At 49.7% G+C, this 15370-nt stretch overlaps 1 protein-coding gene across 5 annotated transcripts in view; it reads left to right on the top strand.

Annotated features, from left to right (window-relative positions):
- Positions 1–15370, top strand: part of p2ry10 (P2Y receptor family member 10) — an 84312-nt gene that overhangs the window by 21883 nt on the left and 47059 nt on the right. For all 5 annotated transcript variants that reach the window (XM_051658597.1, XM_051658596.1, XM_051658595.1 and 2 more), the window contains exon 2: positions 1698–1933. In XM_051658597.1, coding sequence (XP_051514557.1) covers positions 1743–1933 — 191 coding nt within the window. In that variant the 5' untranslated portion in view covers positions 1698–1742. The remainder of the gene's footprint in view (positions 1–1697; positions 1934–15370) is intronic.

The raw sequence follows: 15370 nt of genomic DNA, 5'->3' as shown, positions 1-15370 counted from the left end.
CGTGCAACAAAATTTGGTTGGTTAAGTTAAAATTACAATGTTCAGTTCTAAAGTAGGACATAACATGTTATGCAATTAATTGTTTTAATAACTTTGCATTTACAAAATAATTAAAAGTACTTACTGAGTATTCCCCTCCTGGCTGACCATGAGGGTCATTTATCTGCGGCATACTCATGTCGGTCACCGTCCCGCAGGACTGCGGCGTCATGTTTCCTCTCTGAAAGGTTATGTTGTGTAGTGTGGCGTGATGGGACTCTGTTCCCCATATGCATCAGCTTAGTGATGCATGTCAAGTGTACTGAGTTGTGTTGGACCATCTCGGTTACGAATGCAACCTCGGTTCCCTGAGACGAGGGGAATGAGACATTGCGTAAGCTGGCTGCACTTCAAGACTCAGAGTTCTTTGAGATGCGAGTGATGCGCTCTTTGTCCCTCAGTCAGAAAATTCTGAGGAATGGTGTTTGCACGTCCGCTTTTATAGTGGACAGCTTCACGCCTAAAAGGGCGAGGCTCAAACACCATAGCCAATATTAGAATTGCCATTATTGTAGAGAGGTTTCAATTAGGTTGTGTAGGACACTCCCCACGTGCATCACCTTAGTGACGCAATGTCTTGTTCCCCTCGTCTCAGGGAACCAAGGTTACGTACATAACTGAGACGTTTCATCACAGGTATCTATTATCTTTATTATTATTAGTAGTAGTAGTAATGTATGGGTTTATAGGCTACGTTGTGCAAAAATACTGTAGAACTTATTGATCTGATCATGACACACTGATTTTAATTGACAACTCATTGAAATCATTATGATACACAGAACACAACATCATTTACTCTTGGGGTTTCCTCTCGGCTGCTTATCTTGATGCAAGAGCTGGGGGGTAAATAGGCTAATAGCAATAACAAAAATGTTTATTTACTAAACAATATTGGCAACATTCAAAGTCATTGCTTTTCCACACATTTTTTGGAGAAGATCAACCTCAATAATTTCAGAGAAGGCAGAAAAATCTGCATTGCATGTTTTGAAGTAACTCTTAAATATGACACAATTGCTGGCATCGAGGCTGTATGACAATGCAACCCTTGCCGCACACTGTTGTGCTGGAGCACCATGTTTTTTGGATGCCGTGTCAAGTTAAAAAGTATTTCAGATGTTAAAAACAAATCCAGGCCACCTGTGTTCTCCTCTATTTGTGGTGCTGCATCTAGTAAGGCGTCTTTTCCTATAGATCAAACAATTAAAAAACTGGGTGTGTTGAAAACATTCAGGAATGAAGCATTGTGGGGTCTGTTTTTTGTTTTTAAAATTAAATTTATTGTAGAATAATAATGTATTCATTTATTAGTTACCCTTACAAAAATTCAGTGTTCACCTCAAATTTGCAGCAAACTTGCTGCAAATTCACCACAGATAATTTTCACATGCAAATGAGCTTTGCGGCAAATTGTCCATTGTTGCCAAAGATTTGCCGGAGGTTCACCACTAGTGGTGAAGAGCTGCAAACTTCTGGCAAACATTTGCGGTGAATCACAAGCTCATTTGCATGTGAAAAAAATGAGCTGCAAATTTGTGGCACGTTTGCGGCTAGTTTACATTTTTGTAAGGGTATTCTTTTTTATTTTATATCATCATAATGTGAATCGGCCTGCTAATGTGAAACAACAAAGTTGTTTTCATTTCTTTCTGCAGATGTAATTTTCTTTGGTCTCCAATAACTGAAATCATAGTTACAGCATGACATCTATGAATTCATCGTGTGTAGTGGTGAACTACTCTAGAATCTCCTGTTCCTGTAACTGTACCACTAACATGACTGAATGGGATAAAGCCATGAACCAGCTCTACACCTACTTTTACCTGATCATCTTCATCCCAGGGCTACTGGGCAACACTCTGGCTCTTTGGGTGCTGTGTCGATTCATAAGGCAAGTCTTTCATGCACAATATAATGTAAACTTGTATTTTTTGGGAAAACTCATGACTTATTTTCAAATTGTACTACTTTCCCTGAGGTCCACATATTACAGTTTTTACAGTCATAGTTTTGTAATAGATTATAATTTTCCACCCTGTCTCTCAGGGATTAGGAACAGAATTCCGGTTTCAATGTTTCTAACATTTATGTACATTTTTTTGGGGGGGGGGGGTTATAACGGGAGGGAGTCAAGGACAACAACTCATTCAGTCTCACTCACGATAGAGATGGCTAAACATCATCGTGTGAGAGGAAACAAAAGCAAAAGAGTTTTGGGGCACTTTGCTGTATATAAATCATAGGACAAATGTATGAATGTGTAAAGAGTGAAGACGATAAAACAGTTTGCAATCAAAGATTCAAATATTTTGTTTAAACTTTTGGGAATGAAGTGAAAGCAGCACTCACAGCAGGCACTGTCACCAAAACCAGGATGGCTTAGAGACTTAATAAATAAAATAAAATAAATAAATAATTAAATGAATTAATAATTTAATTTGTGTGCCTAAACCAAGGGTGTCCAAACTTTTTCTATTGGAGGCCAAATGCAGAAATAAAGGTGTTGCAGGCACCTTACAAAAATAATTGGTGCTAATAGAATGCCGCTTTTTTAAAAAAACAATATTATTTTTTTATTTTTTTATTGTACACTTATGTGAGTAATGGTATGCTTGCATAGATGGTAATAAATAATAGGCTATTTCACTCACCAAGAACACTGGTAATGAACAGTGCTGTGTCTTCTTTACACATTTTTTTGTCATAGCCCTATGTCTAAATTTAAATATTAATAGGGCTGTGAATCGATTTAAAACATTTTAACTAATTAATTGCACAGTTTTCTGTGATTAATCGTAATTAACTGCAGTTAAATTATGGTACATGATACATTACAAGAAACATTAAAAAAATTCATAAAAAATAAATATATTTATTTTATACTTTGTCTCAAAGAACTTGCAAGAAATTAGTTAATCATCATTTATTTTAATTATTTAAATATGTACATATTAAAATGTTCTTTTTTGGCAGATAGTTAAAGGGGTCATGTCATGAGGAATCACATTTTCCTTTATATTTTGACAAAAAAGAGGTGTTTCTACTATAAAAACATGAATGTGAATTTCAGAACTCAAAACTTAATCCCCAATGCAATAAAAGCATTTATTGAAACCAAGCTACCAAAACGCCTCATTCTCTACTTCCGTAAAATTGTGATGTAACAAAGCGTACTCATTAATTCAAAATCCATGCATACTTTACATCATCGCACGTTTGGCCCCGCCCACTTAGGCTCAGTTAGTACTCACAGAGAGAGAGAGAGCAGGACAAACAGGCCTAGAGTGTCCTAACTATTCCTGAACACCTCCCATCTGTGCTATTTTTAATTGTTGGTGTATGTAAACACGCAGTAGATGGATGTCTTTGATAGTTTTAATGCATTTCCAGCGATGTGCATTTCAGTCAGGATGATACTGTAAACTGGATGTATGCATCTTCATTGTGATTTGGACTATGTGTGTGCGTCATGTGGATGTGTCTTCAGCATATTTAAGTGTGGATTGCATGTTTTGTCGACTCGTATCAGCATGATTGCTTGTGAACCTGTCATAAAACAATTCAAGCTTTGCTAAGGATGGGGAAGTTAAAAAACACGGGGACCAGATCAAAAACGTAAGTAAACAATTCCATTCATAAATATTTCAAATGTCATGACCGTTTGATGGTTTATGGTACTGACACACTGTTTACACTGGGCACATGTGTTGATGCGACGGGTCAAAAAGGCTTGAGGCTGTTTACACCGGGCGTGTCGACACAAACTTTCTAAACCGTTTATTTGTGTCATTGGCAGTAGTAGCACCAGTGCAAAATGGAACAGGACATCTGTTTACTGTCGGCGCGACGCACCACGCAGCAACGGACGCTTCCATGATAGACAGCATCATTGATTATAATGGGTTCTATTGCTTTTGACACGCCTCTTGCATCTGGTGTAGACAGGATGTGAGTTTTAACAGTTGTGCTTGAGATTAACAGTTTTGTATATTCAGATGTAATTTGTTGGATGCGCGTTATCTGTAAACCCTGAAATTTAGTTTTATAAATCTTGTGCAGTTTGTTCCTTCTCTTCTGACGGAGTTTCAAATATGACTGAATTTGAGGGGCTGCACAATGTTAGCCAATCAGAACAGTGGGTGTTGGCATTTAAAGGAGGAGCTGAGGCCAAAACCGAGTGTTCAGACAGAGGGCCTGAGACAGGGTGGTAAATGATAATATATAACTAGATTATGACTGTTTTATCCAAAAAACCTTCACTAACATTATCAGTGTACCTCAGGGAAGAAATAAAACTAATAAAAAAGAGCATTTCATGACCCCTTTAAACAAACATATTTTTACAGGTATTAATCTTTTATACAAGTACACTGTATGTGTAAAAGCCAGAAAATCAGTGGACATTCTGTAATTAAATGTTGGGCAAAATCTTCTGGTGTTTTACAGCAGACTTTTTTTTTAATAATATGATCAAATGGGCAGATTCAATTAATATCAAACTTAATTGGCAAGAGAAACTTAAGTGTACACTGCTAGTGTATTATTTGACACTATACATACAGATATAAAACATACTGAAAGCTGAAGTTTAATCTGCTTAAGTTTAAAATCTTAAAACTATTATTTTCTCTGGCTGCCGTTCAGTCTCTACAAGTATACCTGACTGCAGCTTGGTGAACGGCCATGTCCTTCTCAGTCTCTTTCGCACAGATGCTGGGTCTCACTCAGGCAGTTTCGCTTTTGACACTGGTTCAGATGAAATTCAGTGAGTGTTTTCTGGCAATGCGAAGAGATACGACAGCTTGCCTAGGGTTGCCACCCATCCTGTAAATTACGGGATCGTCCCATTTCTGGGAGAGTGTGCTCGACTCTGTACTCAATAAATTCAGTGAAGCCGCTCACACATTGTGTGGTATCTGGACATTTTAATCAAAAAAATTACATAACCTGTACCTGCAAAGTTTCTAACCTGATACCAGTCCTATACTATGGCACTTCATCCATGGAAATCAGAAGTCTTCTGAACTCCTGTTGAACTCTGACAGAGGATTAAGCTGGTGGCGACTGCGAAGAGAACGCACCAGTGGAGATGATGCACTGTGAAATATGATGGTATATGACAGCAACATCCAGTGTTCTAATATGAATTTAATATAGTTACTTAAAAGCTGGCCAAATTCTGTTCTATTTATAAAATCTCTCGCGGGATATAATTTTTTCAACCCAGGTCTAAACAGTGCTGCTTCATGTTTGGAGCGCTAGAGTAGCAAACTGAGGCCAACAAACCTGCTCGCTCTGGTTATGGACAGCAGTCCATTCTGATGACTACACCACTGTGTTTATTGTAAAATTCCACTCTCATATCTGTTCTGTGAGTGCTGTTGAACTTGAGCCAGCCAGGAACCACTGTCAGGTCAGTGAGTGATTTTGAATTCTCCGCTGTTATGCGATCTCATGCATGAGGTAAAACAGTGATTGTATGGAAGCGTTCCTTCTCATGAATAATGTGGAGAAATGCTCCGGATCTAATAATGTAGACATGTACTCTCTATTTAATCACATCTTAGACATTATGCATATACCTCACATTTTGTGTGTTCTATGCTTATCAATCACTCACACTGGAAAAAATTGGGGAGGGAAGTCACTTATTCTTGGCTTGTTTTTCTTGCGAGATCTGACAACACTGCAGCTGGTTTATTTAGAGAACGTTATTAACCGTTATTTTATTTTGTTCCAACTGGTTACTATTTGGAAAGAAGCCGTGGAATACCAGAGGCAGAATGAAAAAAGTATTGTTCCCCTTCTGTCACTCACTCGATGTTGTGTCGATGTAGTGACACTAGGGGTCGCTCTTGAGAGCCCCGATTACCTCAGATCTTTGAGCCCAGTGAGAAGGCCAGTGAGAATTGGCAAGTGGAATTTGCATGCCACTCCCCCGGACATACGGGTATAAAAGGGAGCTGGAATGCAGGATTCATTCAGATTTTTTCTTCGGAGCCGAGCGGTTGTACTATCAGCGAGCTGAAAACTACTGCTGTTCCATTCACTGCTTAAGAAGCGTATGCTGTTGGATATATGGCGCATTTCCAGCGGCTTTCTCTTCTTCTGCACGACGAATGCAGATTTCACCCCTGGGCACTTCGACAGCACTAAAAGAGTGTATATTCCTGCTAAAGAGTATATTTTCTCTATTAGAGCACACACATTGACATTGAACGTCTTTTTAAAGACGCGTCTTTTTAAAGATGCCTTTCCGTCTTTGTGTGATTCCTGGATACGGTCGTTATCTCTCTGCCTCCGATGGCCATGGGCACTGCCTCATGTGTCTGGGCAGCGATCACACTGAGGGAGCGTTTGTGGATGGTTCATGTTCTCATTGCGAGGATATGACCATGGCAATGTTGCGGTTGCGGCTTTCTTCTTCCGAGGGAAAGCCACTCTAGCCGCTCCCTGTGCTGTGCCTTCTACCCACGGGTGTGAGGTCGGCCCGGCTGGTGCTGGAGGTGATTTGGGGAGTTCAATGGGCGCGGTCTCGCCGGGTAATTCCCCGCGGATCTCCCATTCCCCAGTACGCTCGTTTGCTGTCCGGTTCCGAAATGAGACCAGCCTGCCTCATGGCCGGCTTGACGTCTCTTTCGGGGCCCACAAGAAGGATGAGTCTTTGATTTCTGCATCGGAGATCACACTGGCGATGTCGGATGCCAAGGACTCAACTGGGCGGCCACCTTTGGGTCTACCCGCCCAGTCTGAGGCTGACGCAGAGCTGACCGCCATGCTTGCCTGGGCTGCCACGAGTACTGGGTTGGACTGGAACCTTCCAGCCTCCCCTGAGCGCTCGTGGCTTGATGATTAGTTCCTGGGTTCCCTTCTTCCCGGAGGTGCAAGACGAACTCACGGGGTCGTGGAGGGCACCTTTTGCTACCCGAAACAGACTTCCGGGTTTGTCCGCTCTCACTACCCTCGATGGCAGGGCAGTCCACGGGTACACGGAGGTCCCTCAGGTGGATCAGGCGGTTGCAATGTACCTGTGCTTGCAAAACACCACCACCTGGCGGGATTGTCCGGCGCTCCCCTCCAGATCCTGTAGGACTACGTCATCTCTGGTGGCCAAAGCCTACAGTGCCGCTGGCAGGCCGCCTCTGCCCTGCATTCCATGGCCCTCCTGCAGGTACAACTGCACATGGGTAGTCCTGATCCTGATGTGTTGCAGGAGCTGCGTTCAGCGGCCAACCTCGCCCTCCGGGCGACGAAGGTCACGCCGTGAGCACTCGGGCAGGCGATGTCCACCTTGGTGGTCCAGGAGCGCCACCTGTGGCTGAATCTGGTCGAGATGAGGGACGCAGACAAAACATGCTTTCTCAACGCGGCCATCTCCCAGATTGGACTTTTCGGTGACACCGTTGAAGACTTCGCCCAGCAGTTCTCGGCGGTGAAAAAGCAGACGGAGGCCATCCAGCACATCTTGCCCCGGCGTGGCTCAAGATCCCGCACCCCGTCTGCTCGCCGAGGGCATCCCCCTGCGGCAGTGAAAGCCCAGGCGGCTCTGCCTCAGCCCAAACCTAGCTCTCGGCCCCAGCGTAGAGCCTCCCGCAGGAAGCTGACGCCCCCGTCTCTCAGGCCGGCACAAGGACCCGGAAGGCTCCTAAGCGCCCCTGAGACGGACGGCCCAGGGAGCGAGACGTCCGCTACGGAGCTGGTATCCAGACCACTCCATCCCCCTGGCCGGGAGGTAAATCCTTTGTTTCCTTTTCTTTTTTGTTTGCCGCACCCTGAATGGGCTGCAGTACCCAAATTATCAAAAAAGAGCGGTTTCCTCACTCCTTGGGTCACATAGTCGGTGTTCACAGCTGCTGTTGTCACGGCCGCCAGACACCGAGCATTCGCAGCCAGGGCCCTGTGAACACGCCCCCCCCCCGCCTTCGCGCACCCGGCCGCGCCACACCTACGGCCAGCCGGTTGTGACGAGTCTCGAGGACGGCCCAAGAAGCCCTCCTCCTCAGTCGCTAACCTGCCCTATGCCGGGTATGCAGAGCAAGGTAAGTGCTTTGAGGTCCCCCTCAGCGCAGCCGCCTCGGGTCGAAGCAACGCTCTTCGACGTGGCGTCACCTGCTCCCCCCTGCCACGAGGCCCCACCCCCAGATACGTCAGACGTGATCGTCCCCTTAGTGCCCCTCGCCCGGAGCTTGGACGTGTGGTTAACGCTTTCCAATCTGTCGCGATGGCTGGCCAGGACCATCCGACTCGGCTACGTGATTCAGTTCGCCAGGCGCCCACCCCGGTTCAGCGGCGTCCTCTTCACTTCAGTGCAGGGCGAGAATGCCACCACCCTGCGTGCGGAGATCGCGACCCTTCTACGCATGGGCACGATAGAACCTGTCCCTCCAGCCGAGATGGGGAAAGGGTTTTACAGCCCTTACTTCATTGTACCAAAGAAAGGCGGTGGGTTGTGGCCAATCTTGGACCTGCGAGTTCTGAACCGGGCCTTACACAATCTCCTGTTCAAGATGCTAATGCAGAAACACATTCTGGGGTGCGTCCGGCATCAAGATTGGTTCGCAGCGGTAGACCTGAAGGACGCATTCTTTCACATCTCGGTTCTACCTCGACACAGACCCTTCCTACGGTTTGCTTTCGACGGCCAGGCGTATCAGTACAAGGTCCTCCCCTTCGGCCTGTCCCTGTCCCCTCGCATCTTCACGAAAGTCGCAGAGGCAGCTCTTGCCCCGTTAAGGGAAGTGGGCATCCGCATACTCAACTTGCTGTGCGCGCACAGGGATTCGGTGCTCTGGCACCTCAGCCATCTAGGGCTTCGGATCAACTGGGAAAAGAGCAAGCTCTCCCCGGTTCAGAGCATCTCTTTTCTCGTCATGGAGTTAGACTCGGTCTCAATGATAGCTCGCCTCACAAGCGAGCGCGCAGTTGATGCTGAACTGCCTGAAGTCATTCAGGCAGAGGACAGTGGTTCCACTGAAACACTTTCAGAGGTTCCTGGGGCATATGGCTTCCTCAGCGGCAGTCACGCCACTCGGGTTGATGGATATGAGACCGCTTCAGCACTGGCTTCAGACTCGAGTCCCGAGATGGGCATGGCACTGCGGCACACATCACATAGCTATCACGCCGCTCTGCCGCCACTTATGTGTCGTGGTCACCACAGACGCCTCCAAACTGGGCTGGGGCGCCATGTGCAACGGGCACGCAGTCACTGGTTCCTGGTCAGGACCGCGACTGGGTTGGCACACCAACTGCCTAGAGATGCTGGCTGTACTACTCACCCTGCGGAGGCTATTGCCATTGTTCCAGGGCAAGCATGTGTTGGTCCAGTCCGACAACACAACGACAGTAGCATATAAAAATCGCCAAGGCGGCGTACACTCTCGTCACATGTTGCAACTCGCCCGCCGTCTCCTCCTCTGGAGTCAGCAGCGGCTGAGGTCGCTGCGGGACACTCATATCCCGGGCAGCCTCAATGACACAGGGGATGCGCTGTCGCGGCAGGCAACGCTCAGCGGAGAGTGGAGACTCCACCCCCAGGTGGTCCAGCTGATTTGGAGTCGAGCCGGCAAAGCACAGGTAGACCTGTTCGCTTCCCGGAAATCCTCCCACTGCCCGCTCTGGTATTCCATGACGGGAGCCCCCCTCGGGACATACGCGCTGGCACACAGCTGCCCCGGGGGCTGCGCAAATACACATTCTCCAATTGAGCCTTCTTATACAGACCCTGTGCATGGTCAGGGATGATGAGGAACAAGTCACCCTCATGGCCCCATACTGGCCCACTCAGACTTGGTTCTTGGACCTCATGCTCCTCGCAACAGCACCTCCCTGGCGGATTCCCCTGAGGAAGGACCTTCTTTCTCAGGGACGGGGCACCCTCTGGCATCCGCTCACAAGTTTGTGAACACTTCTGGGAATTAATGGCGCACATCTTCAGCTCCAAGGGAGATGGAAAGCGCTATGTGCAAGCGATACACCCGGTCAGCTATCCCGGGCTTATCCGCAGTGTTGCGTGCCACTACCTGGGACAAAACTGGTTCCACCCGGAGGCTGTAGAACCTTGCACAGGTGTTGGGTGTTGCCCAGCCCGCTGCTCTGCAAATGTCTGTTAGAGAGGCACCCCTGGCCAGGGCCCAGGGAGCCGCTACACCCCTGGTAGAATGGGCTTGTAGCCCATGTAGGCATGTCCTGGGCGACATATGCAATAGTTATGACAGTGGGCTATCCTCTGCTTGGAGACAGTGCTTCCTTTCCACTGTGCACCAAAGCAGACAAAGAGCTGCTCAGAGATTCTAAAGCTCTGCGTGCGATCCAAATAGATGCGTAAAGCACGAACCAGACATAGCGACGACAGGGCTGGGTCTGCCTCCTCCTGGGACAGCGCTTGCAGGTTCACCACCTGGTCCCTAAAGGGGTGGTGGGAACCTTGGGCACATAGCCCGTCAGGGTCTCAGGATCACATGAGAGTAACCCGTACCGAACTCCAGGCACGTTTCGCTGACAGAAAACGCTTGCAGGTCACCTACCCTCTTGATGGGAGTGAGTGCAGTCAGGAGGGCAGTCTTCAAAGTCACGAGGAGCTTGAGGTCCGAAAACCATGCCTGGGTGGGCCAGTAGGGTGCTACTAGGACGACCTGCTCCTCGTCCTCCCTGACCTTGCACAGGGTCTGTGCAAGTAGGCTCACTGGGAAAAATGCATATTTGCACATGCCAGGGGGCCAGCTGTGTGCCAGCGAGTTTATGCCGAGGGGGTCTCGGTCAGGGCGTACCAGAGCAGGCAGTGGGGAGGATTCTTGGGAGGTGAACAGGTGCACCTGTGCCTGTCGAATCGACACCAGTCAGCTGGACCACCTGAGGGTGGAGTCTCCACTCTCCCCTGAGGGTAACCTGTCATGACAGCGCGTCCGCTGTAGTGTTAAGGTTGCCCGGGATTTGAGTGGCTTGCAGCGATTTAAAGTGCTGCTGACTCCAGAGGAGGAGACGGCGGGCAAGTTGTGACATACAACGAGAATGCAGCCCACCTTGGCGGTTGACATATGCTATCGTTGTCGTGCTGTCTGTCTGAACTAACACGTGCTTGCCCTGGATCAATGGCCGAAACCTCCACAGGGCGAGCAGAATTGCCAACAACTCGAGGCAGTTGATGTGCCAATGCAGTCACGGACCCGCCCAGAGGCCGGCGGCGGCGTGCCCATTGCAAACAGTGCCCCAACCCGTTTTGGAGGCGTCTGTTATGACCACGACGTGCCTGGAGACCAGTTCTAGAGGAACGCCTGCCCGTAGAAACGAGAGGTCGGTCCAAGGGCTGAAAAGATGGTGACAGACTGGCGTGATGACCACGCGACGTGTCCCGTGGCGCCATGCCCATCTCGGGACTCGAGTCTGGAGCCAGTGCTGAAGCGGCCTCAGGTGGCCCCCGCCGAGGATGCCATATGCCCCAGGAGCCTCTGAAAAAGTTTCAGTGGAACCGCTATTTTCTGTTTGAACGCCTTCAAACAGGCCAGCACCGACTGGGCGTGCTCGTTCGTAAGGCGCGCCGTCAAGGAGACTGAGTCCAACTCCAAACCGAGAAAAGAGATGCTCTGAACCGGGAGGAGCTTGCTCTTTTCCCAGTTGACCCGAAGCCCTAGTCGGCTGAGATGTGAGAGCACCAGGTCCCTGTGTGCGCACAACATGTCTCGAGAATGAGCTAGGATTAGCCAGTGACCCCTAGTGCGAATGCCCACCTCCCGTAGCGGGGCAAGGGCAGCCTCTGTGACCTTCGTAAAGACGCGAGGAGACAGGGACAGGCAGAAAGGGAGGTCTTTGTACTGATACGCCTGACTCTCGGATGCAAACCGCAGGAAGGGTCTGTGTCGGGGAAGGATTGAGACGTGGAAGTACGCATCCTTCAAGTCTACCGCCAATCTTGATGCTGGACGCTCGCCAGAATGCGTTTTTGCGTCAGCATCTTGAACAGGAGTCTGTGTAAAGCTTAGTTCAGTACTCACAGGTCCAAGATTGGCCGCAACCCATCTCCTTTTTTCAGTACGATGAAGTAGGGGCTGAAAAACCCCTTGTTCATCTCGGCTGGAGGGACAGGTTCTATCACACCCTTCCGTAGGAGGGTAGCGATCTCCGCGCAAGGTAGCAGCGTTTTCGTCCTTCACCAAGGTGAAGTGGACACCGCTGAACCTGGGCAGATGCCCGGTGAAGTGAATTGCGTAGCCGAGTCGGACGGTCCGGACCAGCCCTCAGGACGGATTGCAAAGCGCAAGCCATGCGTCCAAGTTCTGCGCAAGGAGGACCAAAGGGATAATGTCATCGGACATACCGGCAGGTGGGGCCTCACGGCGGGGTGGAGCTCGAGGTGTCACACCACGTCTTGGCCGTGCTGAGTCTAAGGACATCGAAGCACTTACCTGGCTCCTTGTGACCCCCAGAACAGCCTGGGACGGGGGAGGAAGAGGCTTGTCCTCATGACCCATGGAGACTGTCACACCGTGGGCGGATTTGTGCCACAGCTGGGCGCTCAGGGGCAGGAGACCACCGCTGGAGCGCCAAACCTGCCAAATAGAGTGGTGGACAGTGGTCATGATGACGCCTGTGCACACCGGATACGTGACCCAGGGAACAAGGAAACCGCTTTTGCTGACCTCTTGAGTACTGCAGCCACTTGGGCATGCAGCGCAATTAAATGCAAAAGGTAACAAAAATATGGAGAGATCTGCTTACCAGCTCCAGAGCAGCGGGTTTCGTTGTCCCTGGGTCACCCGTCTCAAGGGCGCTTTGAAGCCTTTCGCGGGTTCTGGGCGGCCGCAAGACAGGTGGCGTCTGCAGTCACCGCAGGGGGACGCCTTTGGCGATGAGTAGACGGGGTGCGGGATCTTGAGCCGCGCCGGGGCAGGATATGCCGGCTAGCATCCGTCTACTGCTCCACCATCGAGAACTGCTGGGCAAAGTCCTCGACGGTGTCACCGAATAGGCCCGCCTGGGAAATGGGGGCAGCAAGGAACCGTGTCTTGTTGGCCTCGCCCATCTCGACCAGGTTGAGCCAAAGGTGGCGCTCCTGGACCACTAGTGTGGCCATCGTCTGCCCGAGAGACCACGCCGTGACTTCCGTCACTCGAAGAGCGAGGTCGGTCACTGAGCGCAGTTCCTGCATCAATCCCAGGGTGGAACTACCCTCGTACAGTTCCTTTAGCGCCTTGGCGGACTTGCAGGAGAGCCATGGCATGCAGGGCAGAGGCGGCTTGTCCAGCGGCACCGTAGGCCTTGGCCGTCAGAGACGACGTAAACCTACAGGCCTTGGACGGGGGCCTTGGGCACCCGGGCCAGGTGGCAGTGCTCTGCAGGCACAGGTGCACCGCGAGCGCCTTTATCCACCGGGGGATTGCTGAATAGCCCTTGGCTGCCCCACCATCGAGGGTAGTGAGGTCGGGGAAGCTGAAAAGATCGGGACCGGGCAGTAAAAAGTGCCTCCCGTGACCTTGTCAGCTCTTCATGCACTTCCAGGAAGAAAGGAATGGGGGCGGGGTGTGGCTTTGAGTGGCACCACGAGCCCAGGAACCAATCATCGAGCCGCGAGGGTTCAGGGAAGAGCAGAGGGTTCCACTCTAGCCGACGCTCGCGGCTGCCCGGGAAAGCATGTCATCATCTCCGCATCAGCTTGTGACTGGGCAATTGTTCCCGAAGGGAGGAGCCCAGCTGAGACTTCCAACTGGACGAGCCCGCTTTCCAATGCTGCGCTCGAGAGCTCATCACTTTTGCGGGCTCCGAATAAGAGGTCGAACTCGCCGTGAACTTGCCGAGCCAGCAGACTCATCCGGAAGCCCGATCGGGGCAGACGAGTGTGCTGGGGAATGGGAGGTCTTCGGGGGATACCCGGCGGAGGCGGTCCCATTGGGGTCCCCAAATCGCCCCCAGTGCTAGCTGCGCTGGCCTCATACCCGTGGGTAAAAGGACTGAGGCGGGGAGCCTCTGGGGTGGCTTGCTTTCTTACGAAGGCAAGCCGCGACCGCAACGTTGCCATGGACATGTCCTCGCAATGAGAACATGACCATCCACAAATGCTGTCTCCGCGTGAGCAGTGCCCAGACATGAAAGACAGTGATCGTGACCGTCAGAAGGCGAGAGATAACGAGTGCAACCAAGAATAACACACAATCGGAAAAGCATCTTTAGAAAGACACGTCTTTAAAAAGACGTTCCATGTGTGCTGCTCTTTTAGAGAAATATACTCTTTTAGAGAAATATACTCTTTTATTTCTGCCGAAGTGCCCAGGGGCATTCTCTGCAGTGCACCAGTGCAGAGGGGGGAGAAGCCACTGAAATGCGCCGTCAGATCCAGCAGAGGTGAATGAACAGTCGTGGGAATTCAGCTCAGTGAGCATGACCGTTCGGCTCCGAGGAGAAAAACTGAATGAGTGGTTGCATACCAGCTCCTTTTATACCTGTATGTCTGGGGGAGTGGCATGCAAATACCACTCGCCAATTTTCATTGGCCTTTTATCAAAGACCAGAGGTGTCTCGGGCTCCCAAGAGTGACCCCTAGTGTCACTATATCGACACAACGTCGAGTGAGTGACAGATAGGGAACTGATGTATTGGTGGTATTTTGGTGCGATTGATTTGAAATTGGCTTTGTTAAAGTCCCTGGTCACAATGAATGCGGCTTCAGGGTGCGCGGTTTCCTGCTCACTTATACTCCCATACAGTTCCTCGAGTGCCTGGTCTGTGTTGGCTTGTGGGGGAATGTACACAACAGTGATAATGACCGCTGTGAATTCCCTCAGTAGCCAGAATGGTCAACACAGAAGCATGAGAAATTCCAGATCAGGAGAGCAGAAAGACTTGATAGAATGTATGTTCCTCTGATCACACCAGGATTTGTTGATCATAAAACATACACCACCACCTCTGCTTTTACCTGAGAGAACTTTCGCTCTGTCCGCTTGGTGCATGGAGAACCCCGCGTGTTCGATGGCTGAATCTGGAATCTCAGCAGACATCCAAGTTTCTGTAAGGCAGATAATGCAGCAGTCCCTCATCTCTCGTTGGAAAGAGATCCGCGCTCTCAGCTCACAGAGTTGTCCAGAGACTGAACATTTGCCAGTAGAATACTGGGTAGCGGGGGTGATTTGCGCGATGCCTTACTCTGATGAGAACACCGGCTCTCCTTCCACTTTTCCTTCTGTGTTTCCGCGGCCGGGCTGCCCAGACAAAGCTGCCGTGTTTGTAAACAGTGGGTCAGCATTGAGGAATTTGAAGTCCGGTTTTCGGTGTGCAATTGCAGAACCAATGTCCAAAAGTGTTTGTCTGTTGTAGACAATAAGGCAGACAACATCCA

The sequence above is a fragment of the Myxocyprinus asiaticus genome, chromosome 27 (genome assembly GCF_019703515.2).
Source record: "Myxocyprinus asiaticus isolate MX2 ecotype Aquarium Trade chromosome 27, UBuf_Myxa_2, whole genome shotgun sequence".
In the NCBI taxonomy this organism is placed as follows: Eukaryota; Metazoa; Chordata; class Actinopteri; order Cypriniformes; family Catostomidae; genus Myxocyprinus; species Myxocyprinus asiaticus.
The sequence above is the reverse complement of the archived record's forward strand: the minus strand, read 5'-3'. Positions and strand labels throughout refer to the sequence as shown.